The sequence below is a fragment of the Pristis pectinata genome, chromosome 33, assembly GCF_009764475.1.
Source record: "Pristis pectinata isolate sPriPec2 chromosome 33, sPriPec2.1.pri, whole genome shotgun sequence".
Classification (NCBI taxonomy): Eukaryota; Metazoa; Chordata; class Chondrichthyes; order Rhinopristiformes; family Pristidae; genus Pristis; species Pristis pectinata.
The window spans coordinates 17,586,984-17,611,362 of NC_067437.1; the positions used below are offsets into that span (position 1 = coordinate 17,586,984).

General features: G+C 48.1%; 1 protein-coding gene across 2 annotated transcripts in view; it reads left to right on the plus strand.

Annotated features, from left to right (window-relative positions):
* Window positions 1–24,379, plus strand: part of LOC127585708 (SUN domain-containing protein 2-like) — a 45,906-nt gene that overhangs the window by 6,364 nt on the left and 15,163 nt on the right. For both annotated transcript variants that reach the window (XM_052043412.1, XM_052043411.1), the window contains exons 2-13: window positions 32–209; window positions 7,308–7,489; window positions 9,017–9,175; window positions 12,769–12,837; window positions 13,790–13,883; window positions 14,398–14,450; window positions 16,157–16,290; window positions 19,405–19,641; window positions 19,992–20,069; window positions 20,962–21,005; window positions 21,757–21,916; window positions 22,993–23,217. In XM_052043412.1, the coding sequence (XP_051899372.1) occupies window positions 88–209; window positions 7,308–7,489; window positions 9,017–9,175; window positions 12,769–12,837; window positions 13,790–13,883; window positions 14,398–14,450; window positions 16,157–16,290; window positions 19,405–19,641; window positions 19,992–20,069; window positions 20,962–21,005; window positions 21,757–21,916; window positions 22,993–23,217 (1,557 nt within the window). In that variant the 5' untranslated portion in view covers window positions 32–87. The remainder of the gene's footprint in view (window positions 1–31; window positions 210–7,307; window positions 7,490–9,016; window positions 9,176–12,768; window positions 12,838–13,789; window positions 13,884–14,397; window positions 14,451–16,156; window positions 16,291–19,404; window positions 19,642–19,991; window positions 20,070–20,961; window positions 21,006–21,756; window positions 21,917–22,992; window positions 23,218–24,379) is intronic.

A 24,379-nucleotide genomic window follows, 5' to 3' on the forward strand; every position in this document is an offset into this window, starting at 1 on the left:
ACACTCACATTGTGTTTCTCTTTACTTTCAGTTAGTGTCAGCGGCTTGCGCTGCCTGGATCGGGATCCGGGTTGTGCTCTGTCGAGGATGTCCCGCCGCAGCATACGTCTTGCCACGAGTGGTTATTACCAGGATGACGACGACGCCTCGAGCAGCAGTGGGGGCTCTGTCACCATTGGCGCACCGTCCTACAAGGAGAGTCCTGTCAGGTGGGTGCCTGTCTGTCTCTCTCTCTTTAAGCCAAGATCCTTGCTAACAGCACGGGTAGAACCTCTGCTGCCCTGCACCTGCATACCTTGGTCAGGGGAAGCTGTGCATCAAACCATCACCACAGTCACAAGCAGGTGTGCATCACTACCCACCCCTTCCCCTCTCCACTTCACCCACCCCTGCCTCCCTCTTTCTCCAGTCTGTGGATGGAAACCCAAAGGAAAGTTCAACAGCATCTTCCCTCCAGGGTGGCATCTCAGATTGAGGATGGATAGGACGTAGGGTACATCTTTGATAGAGTGAGGTCAGGGTTGCTGTGGGGATAAGCTGCTGCTGAAGCCATCTGGTTGATAGGTTCATGAGGGCAGTTGAAGAGAACATGAACAAAGAAACATAAAGGCTATGAGATAGGGGAAAAGAGAAAGGCGGGGGTGGTAGAGGAAGAGAAAACTGCTCAGTAGGTCAGGCATTGTTAAACAGAGCCAATGTAACAGATGGGTGACCTGTAGCAGAAGTGGTCGGTTCTGGTACAGATCGAGTGAGTGGTAGAATTCGAGAGACTCGGGTAGCTCTGTATTTCTCTGCTTTTACGTTCCTTTGTTCATGTTCTCTCCAGGCAACCTGGAGTTGTGTAGTGCACAGAGACTGTTAACTTAGGCTGGCACCTTGCTGACAAGGAAGAGAGCCCCTACTCCCCCAATGGGGATATGCCAAGTAATATGCCCAGCTGCAGTAAACGTAATGTTAATCCACTCGCTGCAACTGTGGTGATGGGGTGATGCATGGCCTCGAGTGTAGAATCATACTCGAAGATGAGAAATCCCAATAACAGTGTGACCACTGACACTAGGTTGTCGTTGCTTTCCTCTTCACTCCCCAAGGCTTCGAGCTGAGTTCCATGTATTCTCATGCCCACTTTGATTGGGTGGGAAGGGTCTGATCAATCTTCTGGTGATTGATCAGATCACCCTTCCCCAACTCCAGTACCCTTGTGGCTGAGATATCTTTGTCTTAAGGTAAAGCCACATTGGCCATTCACAACTGAAATTGTAGCTTGTGCTTAAATTTCAGGTTTCACACTCCTTCTCTTCCACTTTTGACCCCGAGCAAGTTGTGCTTTAGCTCTTTAATATGTACAGATTCACAATTGTGACTTGCATTCCACGTGGTCAAACATAATTTCAACCCTTACTGTGAGTTTTCAGATGGGCAGACGATTCCATTTTAATTACATGTTCACAATGGGGTTACCATTCAGGTGGAAAAATACAGATTTCAAAACTTCTCCAGCTGTGCTGTTGTTGAAGCCAGTTAACTGTATATTGACATGAAATGCTGTGTGCAAATAAACAAGTCCCTCAGACACAAGGGCTGGACAGTAACAGACTTTGTTTACTTAAGTGAAGCCTTTTCTCTGAAGCTTTTCAACTCAACATCATCTGACAGTGGAGCCTGTATTTATGACTGTGTTGTGAACATTATAGCCTTGTGGATGGTCAAAAACCACGGGAGGTTAGAGAAGAAAAGACACGGTTAAACTTCAACAAATACACTTCTCCCCTTTGTTCTGTTTTCACGGACTGTCTGGTTACAGAGCCTTCATTCTCTCATGGCACGCTGGGACGTTAGACTTGGTAAATTTCTGAATTTGTGGGTCACTGCACAGCCATCTATCCCTGGTACTGCATGGTGCCAGTTGGTACAGTGACCTGTTCTTTCTGCAGATGTGGCTACAGTGGTGATAATGCAATTCACTGCTCCTTCTGACAACTGTGCAGCTGCAATGCTGCATGGTCCTGTGTGTCTGCACCCATGGAGTGACATGCAGCTGCTGGGGTCTGTGATAACAGTGCAACACTGATCATCTAGTGGCTGTGGGTTACGGTGTGACGCACAGCTCCCTTAGTGGAACACATGATGATAGACTTGGCTTCATTGCACTGTTGTGGGGCCATGTCCTTCTGTCACTTTAGTTAAGGTTTTTACTGTCATGTTTTCTGTTGTGTCTGGCTATGAGTGACCTCTGGTCTGTGGAAGGTGTGTGACTTGGAATGACACCCTTCCTGTGATATTTCTGCTGTTGACCTTCCTTTCAATGTTGGACCCAGGCATGCCCTTGGTGAGTTTTGAGATGCCTGGTTCGTGGTGCAGCATTGTGCTAATGGTAGGCGAGTCTGTAGTGGGGATGTTGTGCAGCAATCCAGTGCACTATGACATCTTTCTCATCTACGTGTACTTGGCACTTTTGTCTCGACTTGGATCGTTTCCTTGGGTGGCCCCTGTACTGAGTTCCTCAGTCTACAAGAGCAGAACACTTCTGGGGAATGAAGTTGGTAAGGAGGTAGGGTTGTGGGGGTGGGGGAGAGAAGTGTTTTGTGGTGGTGTCAAAATTCTGTAGCATTGAGCCTAGTTATGGAAAAGGATAAAGATAAAGTGGGAGTGAATGTTAACTACCTGCTGTCTGGGGGCCAGAGTGAGGTCCTGATTGGGAATCATAGAAGCTACAGTAGGAATTTGGTGGGGGTGGGGAGAAATGACTTTTGAAAAGGGAACGGGTTCATGCTGTTACACTGAGCTTAACTCTGTCAAAGAGGTTGAAACTCAAACTCCCGCAGCCAGGAAAAGTCAAACATGAATTAAAAACTTTGGTTATCTGCACATAGACAAAAATGCAGTAGTTAGTGCAAGAAGATCAGGAGAAGAGTAAACTGTTAGACAGAACTGCAGAAATTTTAGAACAAGGGGCAACTAAAGATGAAATGTTACGGGAGGAAGGTGTGGTTGGAGAGGCAGCTGAACAGCTGACAGGAGATTATTTGGAAAAGATGAAAGGGAAGGGATGGAGGCAAGAGTTCATTAGTTAGACAGCTGAGTTCAGCCGTTGGGTGGGAGGAGGTGGGTGGGGAAAGCACCAACGACAGGGTTCAGAATCAGGTAGAGCAAATTGCATGGAGCTGAAGCTACAGTTAGTAAAGAGTTAAAACCTGTGTAAAATTGTCTGAGTACAAAAGCTGCAGCAGAGCACAGTACTTTATTATGGCTTGGAGCATTTCTTGTAAACCTAAATCATGTTCCTATGTAATTTGTAATACATTATTTGTAGTGCTTCACTGGGTTATTAGTTGGAGCAAGGCCAACTGCACTCAACAGAAGTGATTTAGCAAAAGTGGACTGGAAATGGCTTCTCAAAGATGAATTGGTCTCTGAGCAATGGGATGCATTTAAGGAGATTTAAAGGGTCCGGGGTAAAACTGTTCTCTCAAAGAAAACGGGGGAACCGCTAAACCTAGAGCCCCGTGGAAGTATGTAGAGGGGAGGATAAAGAGGAAAGGAGAAGCTTATGTCAAGCACTGAGGGATTAATGCAGCTGGAAGCCCAGTAGAGTATAGAAAGTATAGGAGTGAAATTAAATGGTAAATTAGGAAAGCAAAGAGGGTATAAAAATATTTGGCAAAGAAAATCTAAAGATGTTTTGTGTACATAAAGAGCAAGAGAATAACTAAGCTGAAATAGGGCCACTGGGAACATAAGCTAATTCACGTAATTCACGTTTGGAAGCAGAGGATACAGATACAGGTTAATTAATATTTTGTGACCCTCTTCACAACAGATGATGATGAAATTGTTGTTAATGTGAATGAGTGTGAAATATGGAATGGGATAACAGTAGTAAAAGAGAAAGTATTAAGGAGTTTATCATTGTTGACAATGGATAAATGACCAGACCCAGATGAAATGTATTCCTGGATGTTGAAGGAAGTGAGGGAGGAAATTGAAGAAGCTTTGAGTACTATCTGGCTACAGGAGTGGAGCTGGAGCATTTGAGGATGCTAACATAAAAAATCATTGTTTAAACAGTTAGGAAGCGATAATCTGAGTAATTATGGCCACTTTGAGCAATGAACAAGTTATTGGGATTCATTCTAAAGGCCAGTATAAAGCTTCATTTAAATAGGGACCGATTAATCGGGAACAGTGAGCATGGTTTTGTTGAAGGAGCCAAGGGAGAAAGGCAGATTCGATTCCAAACTGGTAACTTTGGTGCTTAGTGATGGGAAGTTTGTGCCAGTGGGATTACATGGGGCCCAGGACTCTGTCCCCAGCTGTGTGAAACGTACATTGATGATTCAGACCTGATGAAGTTGGCAGATGTTACACAAATTGTCCATGTGGTCGACGGTGAGGAGGAAAGCTTTAGACTGCAGGGAGATGTAGATCCTCTGATTGGGGCAGAAAAGTGGCAAATGGAATTTAATCTGGCAAAGCATGAGTTAATGTACTGAGGAGGTGCACAAGGCAGGGGAATATACAATAAGTGGGAGAAACAAGAGTGACCTTGGAGTGTACATCTGTAGATCAATGAGGTGGTTAATAGGTGTACAGGATGTTTTCCTCTATTAGCTGATGTGTGTGAGGTTGTACTGGAACTGCCTATTATACTTGTTGGACTACAGTTTGAGTAATGCATACAATGTGGCCACCACATTACAGGAAAAGTGTGTTTGTGCTGGAGAGAATGCAGAGGAGATTTGAGGATGTTGCCAGGACAAGAAAGTTATAACTGTGAATGAAAGATTGGATAAGGTAGAACATTTACTTTGAAACACAGACCAAGAGGAAACTAGATTGAGGTGTATAATATGATGAGGGCCTGAAATAGAATAATTACCTTAGATCCTTGCTCCCTGGTATTTACTCCCTCTGCTAAGGGAAATAGTGGGGGGGGGGGGGGGTAAAAACCAGGGGACAGGGATCTAAGATAATTGGTAGAAGCATGAGAGGGGAGATGAAGGGAAACTTTTGGGCCCAGAAGGTGGTGGGGTGTGGAACTCGTCTCATAAAAGGGTGGTGGAGGCAGAAATCCTTGGTGTGATTGGCTGTGCACTTGTTGAGGCATGATCTAGTTAGATAAGAGGCAATTTCAGACTAAACTGGAATCACAGATGGACGCTCGAAGTTGGGGCAGGGCTTGCACAATATTACCTACTACAAGGTGAGATCAGTTAGCATAGGTGACAACGACCTATCATACTCGGTTGAGAATACCTTTTAGCACGCTATGATGAGGAGAACTATGACACACCCACGTGAGCCCCCACAACTCTGGATGACCCTGTAATTTCAGTCTCTGAGGCCAATGTCCGGGCATCCTTCAAGAAGCTGAATCCACAAAAGGCGTCTGGCCCAGACATACCTGGCTGAGTACTAAAGATCTGTGTGGACCAACTGGCTGGAGAATTTATGGACATATTTCAACCTTGCGCTTCTGTGGTCTGAGGTTCCCACCTGCTTCAAAAAGGCATGTATTGTACTGGCGCCCAAGAAGAGCACTGTGACCTGCCTCAGTGACTACTGTCTGGTCATGCTTACAACAACCATAATAAAGTGCTTCAAGAGGTGCTTCAACCATAATAAAGTGCTTCAACTCCTGCCTCAGAGATGACCTGGATCTGCTCCAATTTGCCTACCGGCACAACAGATGTAATCTCTCTGGCTCTTCACTCTGCTCTGGACAACTGGAACTCATACATCTGTTCATTGACTACAGCTTGGTGTTCAGAACAATCATCCCATCCAAACTCATCATCAAGTTTGCAGACCTGGGCCACTGTACCTCCCTCTGCAACTGGATACTAATCTTCCTCATCGGCAGACCTCAGTCAGTGAGAATTGGTAACAATGTCTCCTTGCTGATCATCAACACAGGTGCATCTCAAGGCTGCGTGCTTAGCCCCTTGCTGTACTTTCTATACATAATTTTGTGGCTAAGCACAGCTCCAATGCCATCTTCAAATTCGCCGACGACACTACTGTTGTTGGATGAGTCACAGGCAGCATGAGTCGGCTTACCAGAGCGAGATAAGACACCTGGTTTAGTGGTGCTGCAACAACAACCTCTCGCTCAACATCAGCAAAACTAAAGAGCTGATTGTTGACTTCTAGGAAGGGGAAGGAGGGTGAATATGCACCAGTCTGCATAAGGGGATTGGCGGTGGAATGAGTTAGCAGCTTTAACTTCCTGGGCATTAACATATCAGATGACCTGTCCTGGGCCCTGCACATAGATGCAATCATAAGGAAGGCTCTCCAGTGTCTATATTTTCTTAGGAGGTTATGGAGGTTTGGCTTGTCACTGAACACTAATAAACTTCTACAGACATATTGGTGAAAGTGTCCTGACTGGTTGCATCGTGGTCTGGTATAGCAATTCGAATGCACAGGATTGTAAGAAGCTGCAGAGAGTAGTGGACTCTGCCCAATACATCACGGGCACCTCCCTTCCTACCAATGCCAGCATCTACAGGAGGTGCTGCCTCAAGAAGGCAATATCTATCATCAAAGATCCCCAGCATCCAGGACATGCCATCTTTTCACAGCTACCATTGGGCAGGAGGTACAGAAGCCTGAAGTCCCACACCATGAGGTTCAAGAACAGCTACTTCCCTTCAACCATCTGGTTCTTGAACCAACCGGCAAAACCCTAATCACTACAGTTTAGCAACACTATGATCACTTTGCACTAAAATGGACTTTTTTTTGTTCTAATTGTGTAAGAATTGTATATAATTTATGTTTAATTTGTTTTTCTTGTGAAGGCTGCTTATATGATGCTACATGCCTCTGCTGCAGCAAGAAAGTTTTTCATTGCACCTGTGTATACATGTACTTGTGCATATGACAATAAACTCGACTTGACTTGATCTTCAGGACAACAGATCTGGTGTTGGATAGTGGGTTGGGGTGGGTTCCTTTTACTTGACTGGCACAGCTAAGCTGAATGGCCTCTTGCTTCATCAGTGTTCTAAGTCCTTCTACACCCTACCAACTGTCCAAATGTGAGCAGTCCTAGTGACCGATCTAGATAGTCTAATTTAATGGTTCTGGGCCATTTGTCCTCAGCCCATGAAGCAAACTGATTGGCCACTCATTATCCAGCTGTTATGAGACCTTGTGCACACAGTGACTGCCTCAGTCACCCTTTGTAACAACAAACACATTGCATTTCAGAACATAGTGTCAGTTTCCCAGGTGTCGGTGTTTCTCTTTCTCAGTACAGGTCTGCCTCCATCCTGAATTAATACCCTTTATTGTTTTAGGATATCCAAGAGAAGGCCAAACAGTAAGCGCTCGGGGCTTGTGCCTACGCCTGGCATCAAACGTTCAACGTCCAACAGTTCAGTGAACAGTCAGAGTAGTTTTGCCAGTCATGTCAGCAACGCCTCCACACGCTCTCAGCAACTCGCCAGCGTTTCTGGCTGGCAGGAGCCTGAACCAGTCGGTATGTGTCCTTTCGAGGGAGCGGTGCGGGGAGCTGGGCTGCATTGTCTCTGTTCACTCTTGCACTGTGGGAACCTTTATGGCTACTGAACGGGACCAGTCATTTGTTTTCATCCTGAAACTAAATTGTGGGGTACAGCAGAGGGGCAGAGCCATTGCCTCACAGCTGCAGAGACCTGGGTTCAATCCTTACAGTTGCTAGTATCTGTGTGGAGCTTGCATGTTCTCCTTGAGACCATGTGGGTATCCCCTGGGTGCTCCGGTTTCCTCTTGCGTCCTGGAGACATGCAGGTTGATAGGTTAATTGGTCACTGTAAATTGCCCCTAGAGTGTGGCCGAATGATAGAATCTGGGCAGAGTTGATGGGAATGTGGAGTTAGGGTACAATTAGTGTAAAAATGGTTGGTGGTTGGTATGGACTCTTGTGGGCTGAAGAGCATCTCTCGCCCTATAAATTCTCAAAGTCCAGTCTAGCACAGAAACAGGCCATTCAACCCATCACACTTTGGAAGAGCCATCTGACTAGAGCCCCTCCTGTTTCCTCACACAGACCTCGCAGCAGCTCCTGCACCTGCCTGCGACCCACACGGTTCTCCCTGTGTAACCTCAGGGTCTGTCGCTGTTCACCAGAGGGTTGGCCCTTGGTCATCCAACCCTCTCCCACTGGAAACAGTTCCTAAACCCAGCGTGGTTTTAAAATCCTTGCCCTCGCTCAACCAGCTCCTCTGACGAGACTCATTAAGGGGTTTGCCCTAGTTTAAAGTTCTGGATGTCTTTCTGTGATCACTTGTGCATATTAAGTACCATAGCTGCCTATCCTCTGGTCTTCCAGCTACACCCCCCCCATCATCCATTTATGTCATCCTCCCCATTGCCTGTTAGTTTCATCCACCTACAAGCCCACACATTTCACCCACCAGCTCCCCCTACTATCTGGTTGTGTTTCATCTGCCATCTCCCCTATTGGTTCCCATTACCACCTTACTTCCTTACCAGATTCCAGCACTAGGAGCCTTTGTGTTTCTGCTTATTGCTGTCCGAGCTTTCCAACTTCACCCTCCCCTCCCACTACCTGGCTCAATCTGGCCATTATCCTTTAGTCCTCCAATTACCTCTGGCTCCTGTCTCACCACTTCCCCTCTCTATACTGGCCATCTCCCCTCTCCACACACAGCTCTGATGCAGGGTTTCAACCGGAAACTTTGACAATTCCTCCCCCCACCCCCACCCACCCACAGATGCTGCTCGACTCGCTGACAGCTGCTGTGAAATTATTGCACAGCACACCCAGCGCAGGGAGGCAGATGGGTGAGTGACCGCACTGCTGTTCCACTGAAGGTTGACAGCAGAACTGTCTGCAGTAGTGAACACCGTTCCAATACTGGGTTCAACGTGGGGACCAGTGGGTCAGGCTCTGACACCCCATGATTGCGAGAGGTTACACACCATGTTGTAATGACTGGGAGGTGAGGGACGTTGGTGATTTCTCTGAATGATTTCCCTCGGTAACGTGTAATGTGTCCAACAGTTGGAGGTGTTTCCAGCTTTGAGGACAATTATGAAGGGCGTTCCGGGATGTTAAAGAGAGCAAATGGCTTCAGGACTGGGATTCTGACAACACCTGCAGCCTCTTCCGAAGTCTACACCTCTTCGACATCTGGTTACTCCTCAGAGGAGGAACAGCTGGGTAAATGGAGCAATCTACATCCCTTCTACCCCCCAATGTCCCCCATCCTAAAGTGCCGTTACAGGGAATGTTACATTTTCAGGAGGGGCACACTGTGGAGTCGAAGCAAGGAGGGTTTGGCCTTTTGTGATTGAACTAGGGCGGGGTGTGGGTGGACGGGACGTGGGCGGACGGGTCATTACTGCTGGGGGGCGGGGTGTGGGCGGATGGGTCGTTATTGGGGGGTGGGGCGTGGGCGGGCGGGGTGTGGGCGGACGGGTTGTTACGGTGGGGGGGGGGGTTCTTGCAGGTGAGGTGTGGGTGCACTGGCCAGGGCTGATCCTGGGATGTTGGTGAACCTGTTACACTTCAACATCCATTTCCTTGATGCCGGGTCACACCATGAGGAGTGATCTGTTGTTTCAAGCAGCCAATCGTCAGCCAGTGGGGCTAATCCACTCATGGATAATTGCATCCAGCTCCCGATGGGAAACTTTTAAACAGTGCAGGCCCGATCTCCCCACATTGATGGAACCTTTCACAGAGGCACCCACAGTTGCTTAGTGTAAATTCTTAATTCCAGTTCTGTTATTTATAGGTTTTTAAGGCAGAATTTGGCAGTTGATGCAGTGCTGTTTAAGCAGGTCGCTGTAATCCATTGAGCAGATACTGTATGTTGTGACATTATTTTGTTTACTGTTAGGGGAACAGGCAGTGACACCACTCAAGTGGACCCCTGGTTCCAAGAGCCATGTGCTAACTATCTTGGTAAATGCAGCAAAATGTCTGATCCTCCTGTCTGGGGAGTGAATAATGATCATACCTTTAGTGTGGCTTCATTATTCAATGTTGCACATGGAGCAGCATAAAAGGCACACAAAGTGGCAATAGACATCTCACCTCGGTATCAAAACTATGAGGGAGTTTCTCCAACACAGACCTTAACACAGAGCTGTGTGGGGTGATGAATACCATGTTGTTACACTGGCTTTGAAGTACAGGTCCAGCCACAAGACTGTCAAAGGGCATGACCTGCTTAAACAGCACTGCATCAACTGCCAAATTCTGCCTTAAAAACCCATAAATAACAGAACTGGAATTAAGAATTTACACTAAGCAACTGTGGGTGCCTCTGTGAAAGGCAGTGAACAGGCATGCCCTCTGCCCCTTTTGAGCTTCACCCCTTCACCTTGCCTCCACCTGTCATTAAAGCCTTCACTTTTGGAAGATGCCCCCAATACTTCACCCACTTAACATGAATGTTTTTCTCCACCACTTTGATTACTGCAAGTTAATACGGTCTGGCCCAATTCTAGCAGGTTGCTGTCATTTGACCACAGAAATTACCCCATTTGTAGAACCTGTTAACTGGGGTGGGGAAAGTTGCATGCACTCTGCTAGGGAGCAACCATTTCATTGCAGTCTCCAGTTTCTGTCTGTAACTGATCCACATGTATCCATCTACTTAAAATTATTAACAACTTAAAATTATTAACCATATCAGCTTCTGACTGCTTTTTGGGAGAGCATTCTAGATCCTGACAGTTGTGAATCTGATGTGTGGTTATTGACCACCCAATAGCGAGATGTTTTCTCTTTTCAATAACCTTCCAGAATCTTGAAAACCTCTAGTGGGTCACCTCTTTACCTTCTCTGTTCTGAGGAGAAAACTTTTCTAAAGTGCTCCTTCCTGTTATTCCAGTTATCTCTGAACCTGTTTCAGGACATGACATCCTTCCTAGTGTAGGGCACCGTGGGGCTCCCACTGAGGCCCAGCCAGTAATCTGTGCCGTTGTGGGGAAAAAAAACTATTTTCTTTTGTGTTTTATACCTCGATCTATGAACCCTGGTGAAATGCATTGCTCCTTCAACCATCTTATCAATTTGCCCATCTACCCACAGGCCGAAATGCAGAGGGGAGATGGCAGTGACGATATTAATGGTGACCAGTGATCTAGAAATGGCAAATGTTTGTACTCCATCACCATGCCCCTTTGACAGCTGCGACCACCATTAAGACCCTGTTGGTCCGGAGCTTGTGGGGGCTCCAACAGAGGTCTGTGTACCTTAGCAAGGAACTGCTTTTAGCAGACATTCTCTGGTCAGAGGCTAACACAGGAAATGGGTTAAAAGTTTACAGTTTGTTTCTTAGTGAGTTCACTGTTTGTTTCTTAGTGTATTTGATAATTGGAAGTCTGGCAGTAGATGGAAGAGGTGGGGCAGTGCTCCATCTGCAGGTGGTACTGTTTCCTATCCTTCCAGACGCTTTGTGAGGTGCTGCTGACCATCTTTATCCACTGCACATGCTACTGCCACCCTGCAGCACTCCAGGAGGAGGAGTGGGGTGAACAAGCTGGCTGCTTTCCTCTGGAGGAGGTTGAGAATATCGACTCATCCAGACACTCGGAGAGTCTGGCTCTCATAATGGGCTTGAAGATGGTGGAAAGATGTTGGAGGGTTGGGAGGTGTGTTGTTTCTATATGATAGGCTGAATCCCAATCCTGTTCTTGTACCCTTTGTATTAATGTGACTGGTCCTGTTGAATGTCTGGAGACTGATGAGTCCCCAGTACTGATGCTGGGGATTCAGTGATGCTGTGCGATGTCAGTAAGGGGATTGGCAGGTCTTCTGTTGTGGTTGATCATTGCCTGCTACCTGTGGTGTGTAGGTGGGACTCACTGCTTGTCAGCCCACACCCGGAGATTGGCCCAGTCTAGCTGCCCCTGGGTGGGGATGACGTGACCTGTGATGGTTGGAAGGCACTCCAGAACAGAGAGGGCCAAGTGGAGATTTCACAGAATTGTTGTTAAATTATAGAAGTTTAGAAAATGGCAGGAGTCAGCTATTCAAACCTCCTCCATCGTTCAATATGGTCATGGCTGATTATCCACCTCAATTTCCCCCTATTCCAGCTTTCTCCTCACCCCCCCCCCCCCCCCCCAATCCCTTCGATCTTAAGAATGATGTCCAACTCCTTCCTGAAAATATTTCATGCTTTCTGTGGTAGAGGATTCCACAGGTTCTCTTATCTTGGTCCTTTGACACAATTTCTCTTCTTATCCAATCTGGTGGTCCTTCACTGCACTCCCCCCATAGCAAGAACATCCTTCCTCGGATAAGATGCCTGCCACTTGGAAAAAGACACATTTATTCCTACTCTGTTTCCTGTTGACCAACCAGTTATCCGTTGATGTCAGTATCTTGCCCCCAGTTTCATGTGCTTTCATTTTGTAACTAACCTCTTGTGTGGGACCTTATTGAAAGCTTACTGAAAGTCCAAATACCCCATATCCACTGTGTGTGGTTCAGAGGGTAGGGTCAGGGAGGTTCCGTGCGGAGGTGGGCTGTGGGGTATTTGGGGATGGGGTTGGCTATCGGGTGTTCTGGGAAAGGGTTGGTTGTGCAATGATCAGGAGGGTTGGCTGTGGGGTGTTTGTGGGGGCAAGGTAGGGTGTGCGATGTTCAGGGGTTCACTGTTTGGGGGGGTAGTCGGCTGCAGGGTACCTTTGTGAACAATAGCACAAACTTCAGGCCAGGGTGGCCCCTTGAATGTTGTAAACCTTGTGGGGAAAGTTGGCTTTGGTGATATCTTCCTGTTCATTCCCTCCCTCCAGGTTCCACACACTCTGCAGCATTCTCTCCGGTTTCCAGGCTCTGGGGCTGGGTCTCGGTGCTGTCTCCAGGTGCCAACATTACTACTTTTCACTTACCTTCATCCTTACATCAAAGCCCCCAAAATTCTCCCAAGTGAACCGGTGCCCTGTTGATGAATGGGTCTCAGTGTGGTTGGAACCCTCTGCTCGTTCCTTTACCAGGATTTGCAGAAGGTGTGGTCCACGATATACTGTTGTTAGTGCAGCCTAGGACCACTGGTGATGATGCGGGATGGAGCCCTGCACTGGCGTGAGGTGCTCCAGTCTTGCTTCAGTGTGTTGCTTCTGTGAGATAATTGATGAGTTGGATGTGCAGACTGGAGAGCCAGGAGATGACTGACTGACACTTGTCGATCCTGACTTGAGTCCTATTTTAACTCTTGGGGGAGGCCTGGTTTGTGCTCCAGAATTACTATCCGGGTGCACTGGGGAGATGAAACAAAAGGACCACCGTTGGATCTCCCAACTTGTGTTGCAGCTAAGGGCCCTATCAAACTGTAGTGTAACGTAGTGGCTGGTGACTCCAGTGTGGTAATGACCAGACCAGCTCGTGCTGGTTATGGGATGGTATTGGCTGGGACATGGGGGACTGCCACACCATCCCTCCCACTGTCTGAGGAAGCACGGCCCAGACAAAAGGTGGCACTCCCTGAAAGTGGGAAGAGGCAATCTCCCTCCTATTTATTTTCTCGTATTTCCTTTGGACACAGTGGGAGGCCATTCGGCCTCTCGAGTCCATGTCCCTCTTGGACCACACCCATTGGTGCCATTGTCTCATTTATTGCCCTGCAACCTATCCCCTCTCACATACCCATCAACTCCCCCAGATGCTCCTGGCTACAGAAGGGAAAATGATCCCTTAGCCAGACGTGGCTCTACGGTATGTCGGCTTTCTGTTCTGAGAGAATGGGCACTCTCCCCATCCGGTGATCAGAAGCATCAGCGTTGAATGTTGTCTAATAATGTGTACTGTCTCTTTTAGGTAAAGCTCTGTCCATGATGTACTGGTGGTTGGGCACAACATGGTACCAGTTAACGACAGCTGTCTCCTTGCTCGATGTCTTCACCCTGTCCAGGTGAGTGCTCCTGGGAGTCGGAGACTCCCTGCCTCCGCCGGGTTAACAAAACCAACATCACTCATCTCCCTCCCCCTCGCTGCCTTACTGTACTTAATACCCCCACAGGACAGCCCACTCTTGCTGTACCCCAGATACACCCTCCACAGGACAGCCCACTCTTGCTGTACCCCAGATACACCCTCCACAGGACAGTCCACTCTTGCTGTACCCCAGATACACCCTCCACAGGACATCCCACTCTTGCTGTACTCCAGATACACCCTTCTTAAAAATACCAAACGTTGGATTTACTGACCAAGACTGAACTTTGCACCCAGTGTCACTGATGGTTCAGAGCTGTGGGTGTGTGGGGTGAGGGTCCTTTGGCAGGCACAGGTCCATGGTGGGGTCTGTTCATCTCAACTATAATTATTGACCTGTTGGTATGTTTGATGGGAGCATTCTGAGAGGTTTGTTTGAAAATGGGATAGGATTGGGTTCCAGAGTCATCTGACGTGTGTTTCCCCTCCAGGTGTGTCCCGTATGTGAAGAGGTGGCTACTGCTGGTGTTGCTGGTGTTATTGGGTAAGGACCTGCTCCAGTTAACCTCTCACCACTCACTTCATTCATCACCAGTCTGTAGGACAATATGAAGAGAAGTTGTTAACTGTGGGTCAGAGTAGTAACCCATACTGCTGGTAAATACAGTATTACCAGCATAAAGCTGGGTCAAATGGAGGGTGAAGGATTAAAGGTGGGGGAGGGGTGTATATTCCTGGGACATTGGGACTGGTTCTGGGGGCAGATGGTACCTGAAGGCTGGGACCAATCTCCTGGATGGGTGTGCTAATGCTGTTTGGATGGATTTATAATGGTTTGGCAGGGAAGGAAGTTTGAGCAAAGATTTGGGGGGAGATGAGCAGAACTTGAAATGAGGGCAGGAAGTTGGTGGATGTGTGGAAAGCCGAGCAAACAAAGGTTGGAAAACACAACAGAGGAGTTGCTTAATGGTGTTCACTTAAATGCAAGGATTCATCATCTTAGACAGTCCCTTGTGATTAAGGATAACTTGCTTTCATTCTGATTTTGAGTTCTGAGGCTGATGTTTGAACTTATCAGCCTTTGCACCCAGTATCACCCACGTTCTGAGCCTTAGGGTGGGCGGGGGGTGGTTTGCTCCTTTTACTGTTTACTCTGTACTCCTGATGCATGGACTCTGTTCTGAAAACCATTCTGAATACTCCATCCCAACTTTGAGTGGCCATGGGCCAGAGATTCTCAGGAATCAGTGAGGATGATGTATTTTTTCAAAGAGGCAGTGCGTACATCCTTGAATTCTTTCCCCTGTCCACCTGGTAACTTCCTGCTGTGATGCAGCTTGGAATAGTGTACCTGTTTTTGGGGATAAGGTGTCATGACCTGACCAATGTAGCCTACTATGTGTAACTGGGGCCTCAGTGCTGGGGATGTTGTCCTTTGAGAGGATGCTGATATTGGTTCACTTAGCCTTCCAGTGTATTTGGAGGATTTTGCAGAGACAATATTGGTGTCTTTACAGTGTCATGAGGTGCCAGCTGTAGGTGTATGTCAGAGGAGGGTAGGGATCAATGCTGCCTGGTAGGCTATGAGTTGTGTGCAATCCAGTTAGAGGTAGATGAGCTGAAAGTACTGATAGAACATGTAGATGTTTGATATTAGAGTTATTGCTGAATCATGGGCAAAGAGGGGTTGGACCGTTACGTTAACATCCCTGTGTGGGTTTCAGACAAGATTGGGGTGACGGTGTTGGTGGGAAGGAGAATGAGGGATGACGGTACTGGTTAATGAAACACTGTCAGCTTTGAGAAGGAACGATATGTTAGAGGGTCATCAGTGAGGCTCCATGAGTTGAATTATAAATCCAAACAGGCATCTGCAGAGTTGGGAGTGCACTGTCGACCACTAAGTAAAATTGAGGGACTGGGATTATATAGAAAGGACCCGTTCTGTGGCTGAGGGGGCAAAAACAAAGAGGCAGACATTTAAAGTAATTGGTAGAAGGATGAGAGGAGAGATGAGGAGAAAGCTTCCCCCATCCCCATCCCCAGGTTGCTGTGGTGTGGAACTCGCTGCCTGAAAGAGTGGGAGAGGCAGAAACCCACACTGAAACTCTGGTATATACTTGAAGAGCTATGACCTGCAGGGCTACAGACCCAGTGCAGGTAGGTGGGTTAGGGTGGGAACACAGTGGGCCAAATGGCCTGCTGTATCTTAAATGTTGTTTGTTTAATGCAACCTTTCTGCCACTGTAGGTGTTTGCCTCTTAATATCGTCCAGAAGTATCTGGTCTCGCGCTGAGAAGCCGGTGGAAGGAGCAGGAGAAGCTGGGAAGAGGGCAGTTGGGTCTCGGGAGGCAGCAGCCTCTGTGCTGGACCTCACTCCACAGGTGAGCCCCTGTGCATTGTCTCTGCAGCTCGTTATTCACTCTGGTGGCAGCTCTTGTTCTTCCTCCTGGAGCCTTCTCCCCAGCCCGGTTCACGGATGTGATGCAGCTATTTTGGCTTCGGGTTCCCACACGGTCTATTCACCCCTTCCTCAGACCCTGGTACAGCCATCAGTGATCCCAGCAATTTGCACATTCACAGGATGTTCTCAGCACAATTGTCTCCATCCCTGGGACACTCCAGGATAGTGCCAGAAATGAGTGTCCGGTGGAGTTCAACGCTCACTGGAGTTCTTCCATGACAGAAGGAGCTGAGAAACTTTACTGGTCCTCTGAAAACTTCAGTCATGTAGGTTCAAGATAAAGACCCCATCGCCTTGCTCAGTGCCTCCCCAGCCAACACCTCCCATCACCTGTAGGCCTAGTACTGAGCAAGGTGCTGACTGATTGACTGAAGGCTGTTGCCCCAGTTACACTTGCAGAGTCAAGGCTCCCTTTGCACAAGATGCCCATTCAGCATGGTGCAGCAGAGTGGCTCCTTGAATGTGGAGATTCTTTCCTGTGAGCTGGGCATTCTTGCCTTTCCCAGACAAGTGGATGCTTTCAAACAAATTGTGTCCACTGTCGCAACCTCTTGCATTTATACTAGCTATTCAGCCCATGAGGTCCTTGCTGGTTCCTACACTGAGGTAATTTATAGCAGCCAGTTAACCTACCAGCATATCTTTTTGTGATGTGGATGGAAACCAAACCTAATCTGGCTTTGATTTTACAATTCTTTGATTTCAAATCGTTCCATGATCATATTCCTCACCATCTGTTATCTTGACTCCTCTGGTCCTGGACACTGAATCGAATGCTGTACATTTGCTGCCCGAGGAAGGCTGTGCCTTCAGCAATCAAAGTCTCGAGCTTGGAATTCCCTCCCTATAACGTTCTGTCCAGGCTGACAGGCAGGCACTGGGTGCTGGGCTTGAAGAGTGTCCTAGATCCAGGACAGACCAGCCAATTGCTTCACTCTTATAGCTGGAGGAAGTTTCTGTGCACATGGTGCTGATGTCGGACAAGTTGTGTGACAGGGCAGTGCAGGGAAATGCTGGTGTATGGATGTGTTCTCTCCCATTGGCCATTTGTGGCTGAGCAGGCAGTGGGACCAGATGTGGATCTGAACAGCTAGAGGTGGTAAGACCATCTCCTGGACATGGAAGCTGACTGGGTGTTGAGGCTGTAACAGCTGGAGCAGCCACAGCACACTGGCATCCCAGTTGTGTATCTAAACCCTTGCCAATTGATGTTCCTTGAGTTAATGATGTGTGGCTGGTCTTTGGTCCACAAGTTGCAGTTCTCCAAAGAGGAACTTTCAACTCCAGCTCATTCAGGGAGCAGCTTCAAACAGTGGAGACAGATGGTAAAATCAGAAGGCATGGATAACAGAGTCAATGTGGAGAACTTCAGAGGGAGGGAGTGGTGCCTTTTTGCCTACAACATTGAGACAATACACACTAAAAATTCCTTATGTTAGGTTGTTTTAGTGGGGTGGAAATTGTTCTTCATCCTTCCAAGGCCAAATTGGACCCAATCAGCCATCCTTCACTCCCTGTCAGTCACTATTGGCTGCCCATCCTCTCTGCCACCTGCCAATCACTACATGGAACACTTTTGGCTATCCCTCCACCCCCCGCCCCCCCCCCTTGTCAATCAGACATCCATCCCTCCAGCTTCTTAAGGTGCCTTTCTATAGTCTCCCATTTACTTGCACTGGAGGCCTGTCTCTCCAGAGCAGCTGACATTTGTACTGGGGGCCCACATCTGAATTGGCTGTAGCACTAGTGCAGCCATTGGTTTGTGCTTCAAAGATCCACAGAGAAAGGGGTGGGGGTGGGTGGAATGACAGCATTTCTTTGCCCTTGAAGGGGTAGTTCACTTCCATGCATTCATCTCCTGATCCTCATCGCAGCCTGATCTAACTGGTTTCTGAATGAAGGACAAAGGCTGCCAGTTCCTCAAGCTCATCTACATTACACATCCCTAGGACTTGATTCTCCTGGACTTGCCATCCCAGCCCTCGACTCCTTTGGCTCCTGCAAGCGTTCCCCTGACCCGGCCTGAGCCCTGTGCCTCCAGATGAGCGGTAGGGACCAGTTTTGCAGTCGTCCAGTCGTCCATCAGCCGACTGACCATGAACCACCGCACAAACTGACAGCACACCGGCTGGTTTCTAAGAATTGTATGACACGTGGCCTGTGGTTGTGTTGTGCAACACTGGCCTCCGTGCACCCGTGTGCGTGCAGTTTGCACACTCCTCGTCAGCTGCCTGTATCTGTGTGGCCAGCACACATTCCTCCATCAATGGCGATGAGTCAGAAGAATCCAAAGAACAACTCATATTTATTCAGGTCCAAAGCGTACTCTGGATAATCCTAGTCATTGTTACAGTGCAGGAGGCTCTTCAGCCCATAACGTGCATGTCAGCTCCAGTAAGTAAATGTGGAATCAAACTGCACACAGTCCCCAGGCAGAAAGAGAAGTGAGACTCTTGCTGGTTTGTGTCTGTGGTTACGAGGTGTTGGTCAGAGCTTGCCACCCAGGCACAAGGCAGTGTCCAATTTCACAGTGTAAAGATGTGATATCCACGGTGGGATTTGCTGTTCCTGTAGCCTGTTAATGTGTTGTTTCCAGAAGGGGTTGAAACATGAGCACTGGGCTGTCACTGCAGAAATGTTGATCGAGACTTTCCCATGCAGCCGGGGAGGTGGCGAGCAAGGAGGAAGGGAAGAGGAGTGCTGGAAATTTGGGGAAGGAGGGAAATGATAGCAGCAGCAGCAGGAGGAGGAACGGCTGAGGGGAAGGGCAGGGCAGTTGTGAGGGACAGGGGTAAGTGGAGGGGGAAGGGAGTTGATATTTGAGGTAGGCTGCTGATTGGGTGGGGGAGGGCTGAAGGGAGGCAAGGATGAGGACTCTCTGCCAGTGTCGGCTGTGATGACCTGCTTTAGGTGTCCCACACCGTGGAGCCTGGCCTTGGCTGTGGCGAACAGTCTAGCTGACAGGTAGTGATGGGTGATGTTCTGGGTTGGGCTGATGTGGAGTGCGCATCTGATGGTCTAACTCCGTTACCAGTCTGATTTGCAGGCGCGAGTGCGGAGAATGGAGCAGCAGCTAGAACAGCTGACTGCTGACTTCCGGGCTTGGCTGGACCGAGGCAGTGGGCGTGATCAGTCCAGGGAGGCACAGCCTGATCACCTCACGCCACCACTGACACCGGCCCACGTCACCAAGCTGCTCGGTGAGATGACCAGCCAGAAACTAGAGGAGCTTCGGGACAGCCTGCCCATTGACTCACTGCGGAGGGTTCAGGTGAGTGTCAAATCCCATCTCCGTCCCTGGGAGATCGGCCAGGGACCCTCCCACCTCTGCGAGTCAGGACGTCGGGGAAGTAAAAAGCCAGTGAGAGTCAGTCCGTGGGAGGTCATGGGGCAATGAGTGGGGTGGGGTGTGGGCAGGTAGTTTGGGCACAGAAGAAGATTTGGCCATTGGTTAACCTGTTGTTTCAACAGCCCAGTAATCTCTCTGTAAAGACCCTTGCTCTGTGTGGGATGAAGATGCTGGGGGATGGGTGTATACCCTTGGTGAGGCTTGGGACCTTGGGGGGGAGAGAGAAGGGATGACTGATGCACCTCGGTGATATTTGGTCTGTTCACTTCCAGGCTGACATAGCTGCCATCCAGCAGAAGCAAGAGGAGCAGACGGAGCCAGAACTACGAGCAGTTAGTAGTCAAACCCAGGTGGGTACAGGGAGAGGTGAGGGCTGCTGTGGGGCGAGGGGTAGAGGGGGCTGAAGGTTGTGGTGTGGGACAGTGGGCACAGATGCAGCCACCCCTCTTGTCCTGCTTTTGATTTGGGGAACGGGTCCCTATAGATTCCGTCACCCAACCTGTGTTTGCCCTCTGACCACGCTCTCTTTCTGACTGACTATATAGGCTGCTCCACCTCTCAATCAGATCTTTATCTTTATCATGACTTCTGTACTAACCAATTATCCTCAAATTCCATAATATCAGAGTCGGTCATCTCAGCCTTGAGTATACTCGGGCTGAGTACTCACAGCCTCTTTGGCAGAGAATTCCATCCCAGCTTGTGGGTATTAACCTGCTGCAGTCAAGTGAGGTTTGCGACTGGTAGTGGAGTCCTGGGCCAGGCTTGTGAATGATTGTTGTGAGCCGGCACCTAGAATTCCCAAGTTTTGGCAGATCCAGCATCAACAGATGCCTGGACAAGCATTCACAGAAAAGCAGGACCATTAGGGGGAGGTGACTGTGTGGGTTTTCTCTGGGTGCTCTGGTTTCTTCCCGCATCAAAGATGTGCAGGTTGATGCGTTAATTGGCTGCTGTAAATTGCCCCTGGTTTGTAGGTGAGTGGTGGAATCTAGGGAGAGTTGATGGGAATATGGAAAGAACCAGTTACAGGGAGAATTAGAGAAGGAATGGAATTCTCTATGAGCTGGCATAGAATCGATGGGCTGAAGTGGCCTCCTATGTTATAAGGAAATATGGAAAGATGAAGATATTGTAAATTTTATGTATATGTTGTGTGGGGGGTGGAAGGGAATCTAATTGTGAGTAGAATTTAAAATCCACAATTTAAAAAGCAATTAATTTTTTGATTTCCTTTCCTAGGAGATGTTGCAGAAGGTGAAGGGAATGGAATCTGCTGTTGAGAGGTATGGGGCTGGGCTGTGGTTATGTTTCCCAACTCTGTAAAATTGCCCACAGGAGTGTAGACAGCTGCAAAGTTAACTGTTACTAGATTGGGAGCTGGATGCTGACATGTCGGCCACAGTATCTGCAGTCTCTCAAGTGTAGCATGCTAGCAAGTCTGCCTGTGTGTGAGCTGGGAGCAGTATAACACGTGTTCTGTGTGTTTCCAGCCAGGAGTGGAGCAGCAGAACCTTGCCCCTCTGAGGGGGAACTTCTCTGTGGCTGCTGCATAAAACAGCGCAACACCTTTGCTGGGCAACTCTGCTCACGTTTTCTTGCAGAATTAATGTGGGTGTCCCCCTCATTTCCTGTCTTGCTCCCTTTCAGAAGGTGCTGAGCCTTGTTCAGTTGCTGATCCGCAGGTTTCAAAGACACCAGAGCTCATTGCCCCACTGAGAAATTACTGAGAACCATGGTTAACGTTTCCATTCCCTATCTCTGGTTCATTGAGGTTGACACCTTTTTCTCATCCTTACTCCTGCCCCAGGTGACTGGGGAGACTGGGAATCTCCTGGTCCTGGCTATTTTGAGTGGCACTGGTCAGCTGCAGTAGACTGAGCAGAGCAGGATTCTTTTTAATGTGTTTTAGGAATCCATTAAAAATTATTTTTAAAACACCTACTGGTTTCTCTGCTGGATTCTGGGGTAACTAAATGCTGCTATGCAGTTGTCAGTCTGCTCTTGCTGTCTGACTGCTTGTCCTGTCCTGTGCAGCATGACAGATGAACAGAAGAAGTTACTGGCTGCACTCGGCCAGCTGGAGGAGCAGCTCAGCCAGACCCAGCTGGAACTGCTGGCTATGCACACGGCACAGAGAGATGTGGTCTCCAACGTGCAAGCATTGGGCAGTAAGGTTGAAAGTATGACGGATGATGTAAGTTTTTCAAATTGTTTTTATTAAACTGTAAAAGGCCAAAACTCTGTTAGCACCTCTGCTGCCTGGAAAAAGCAACCTAGTCGAAGAGCTTAAAGTGAAGAGGCAGTATGGAAAGTGTGAGGGTGGGACTAGACAGAGTTTAGCTCTCAGCTGTGCCTGCATCGCTAAAACCATGGTCATTTAAGGAATAACAATTAACGAGATGGAAAGTGTTTGAAGGGACTGAGGTTTGGAATAACTTGTAGTTCTATTTCCACTACTGTGGCCCTCATTGCCTGCATGAGAGCTGGGTAATTTCATCCCACACTCTAGGAGGTTTGGGTTGGGGTTATTTTCCAACCATCTCCCCCTTCCTGTCCCCTCTCCCTAATGATTCTGTATTTTTGTGAGTGCCTGTCCAGGAACTTGCAACACTGGAGGCTGTGCAGTTCATTGAGTCTGTCAATAATGGAGCCCAAAAAAATAGGAGGCCACTCAGCCCCTCAAGCCTGCCCCTCAATTCAGTATGATCATGGCTGATCTATGCTGGTCTCAACTTGTGTGTCAGTTCCCCATAACCCTAAATTCCTCTACGTCAAATATTTATTTATCTCCATCTTAAATACACCACTGTCGGGGGCAGACAATTCCAAAGATTGACAAATTCCTATGTCGTTCAGTTTTAAACGCTGGCCCCTTTATTTTGTAGCTATGCCCCCTTGTTCATGACTCTTATAGTGACAACATCTCAACATCTACCTTGTCAAGCCCCCTTGGGATCTTAGATGTCATTCTTTTAAACGCTTAAGGAACACAAATGTAAACTGTGTAGCCTCTCTTAGTAGGACAACCCTCTCATCCCAGGAATTAACCTGGTGACTCTCCTTTGAACTGCCCCCAAAGCTAGTATATTCATGTATTCCATTCATGTGTTCCCTTGCCTTACTTCCCTCCCCAAAGCATAAGCATAAAACAAAGTGTAAAAGAATGTTCTCAAGATGACAAATGTGCTTATTTGCTTTGATTTCATTATCCGTGTAATGTTGACTCCTTTACAAGGAGAAGTAATGACCGTTCTGCTCTTGTGTGTTTAGGTGGAGACAGCGCTGGGCCCACTGGTCCACAAGCTGCTCTTTGGTTCATCTTCGGAGAGCACAGAGGTGCCTTCGGGGCAAGCACTGACAGCACAGCTGGTGCATCACAAGGAACTTGAGATCCTCCTTGCCGGCTTGGAAAAGAAGATTCTCGCGGGTCTTTCACGCTACCCTGGCCACGCAACGGAGCAGAACTCAGCAGTTGTCAGGGTGGGGATTACCGAGGTACGTCCAGGCAAGCAGCAGCGGTTCTAACTCTGGGACAGACTTTTCTACTTCAGAACACATACATACACACAGCAAATACATTCTATCAATTCAATACTTTCTCTTACAATGTGTCAATAACACTCATGTTCCCCCCTCAAACAATACACCTGTGAAGTGTTTGAGAGCCCCTCCGCATCTGGTGGCAACAGGACCCTAGACTTTGGTCCTTCCCACCGAGCCTTTGTGGTGGCTGCACCAAGCTTCAGTGCATCCCTTGGCATATACACCCGTACCTTGGAATGTGTTAGTCGGCAGCATTCACTTGTAGACGTCTTATTCTAGAAGACCAAGTTTCGGGCAAACCAAAGTGAGTCTTTCACACAGTTGATCCTTGTCCAGCAGCAACTGATGTTTATCTCTGTATACATCTCTGGGAACAGCCTGTAGATCAGAGTCTTCTGTTGTGCAGCTGTTCGGGACAAACTTCGACAAGGACCACTGAATCCTTTTCCAGACATTGGCAAATAGAGTCCACGAGGAGGTGGACGATCTTCTCAGCTGCTCCACATCCTCGGGGCAGCTTGTGGTGGGGATGAGTCTCTGACCGTGCAGGAAGTATCTGAGGGGGAGGGGCCCCTCTCGCTGCCAGCCAAGTGAGGTCTTGGTGCTTGTTGGTGAGTTCTGGTGATGAGGCATCTTGGCAAATGACTTCTACTTAGAGAATCATCCCATGGGCTCCACCGTGTCTTTCTCCCACAGGATGTTCTGCACTGACCATTATCTGATAGATGTGGTCAAGCGGTTTTCTGCAGGAACTTTGTGATGAAGGACAGGAAGCGTAGCAATGTCCAAATGAATGGAACATTGTGTGGCAACTAGGCCTGATCTAACTAACAGCAATCATTGCGCATCCTACACTGTATGAATGGTGGGTTGTGGCTAGGAGGTCTATGCTATAACATGATTAGGTAATGATAAAGGTTCAACAGTGCTAAATAGGCGTCACCGAGCATTGCCATCTCCTCCATTTTTATCATTAGGTTACAGTGCAGTTTGTGTATTTTAATAATCAATTATTTATCTTATCATATGATCCCGCCACCTTCTAAGAAGGATCCATCAGCTCTCCACTGCTCACTTTTGTTGGACTTGGTTAATTCCAGGTTGTGGGAATAGT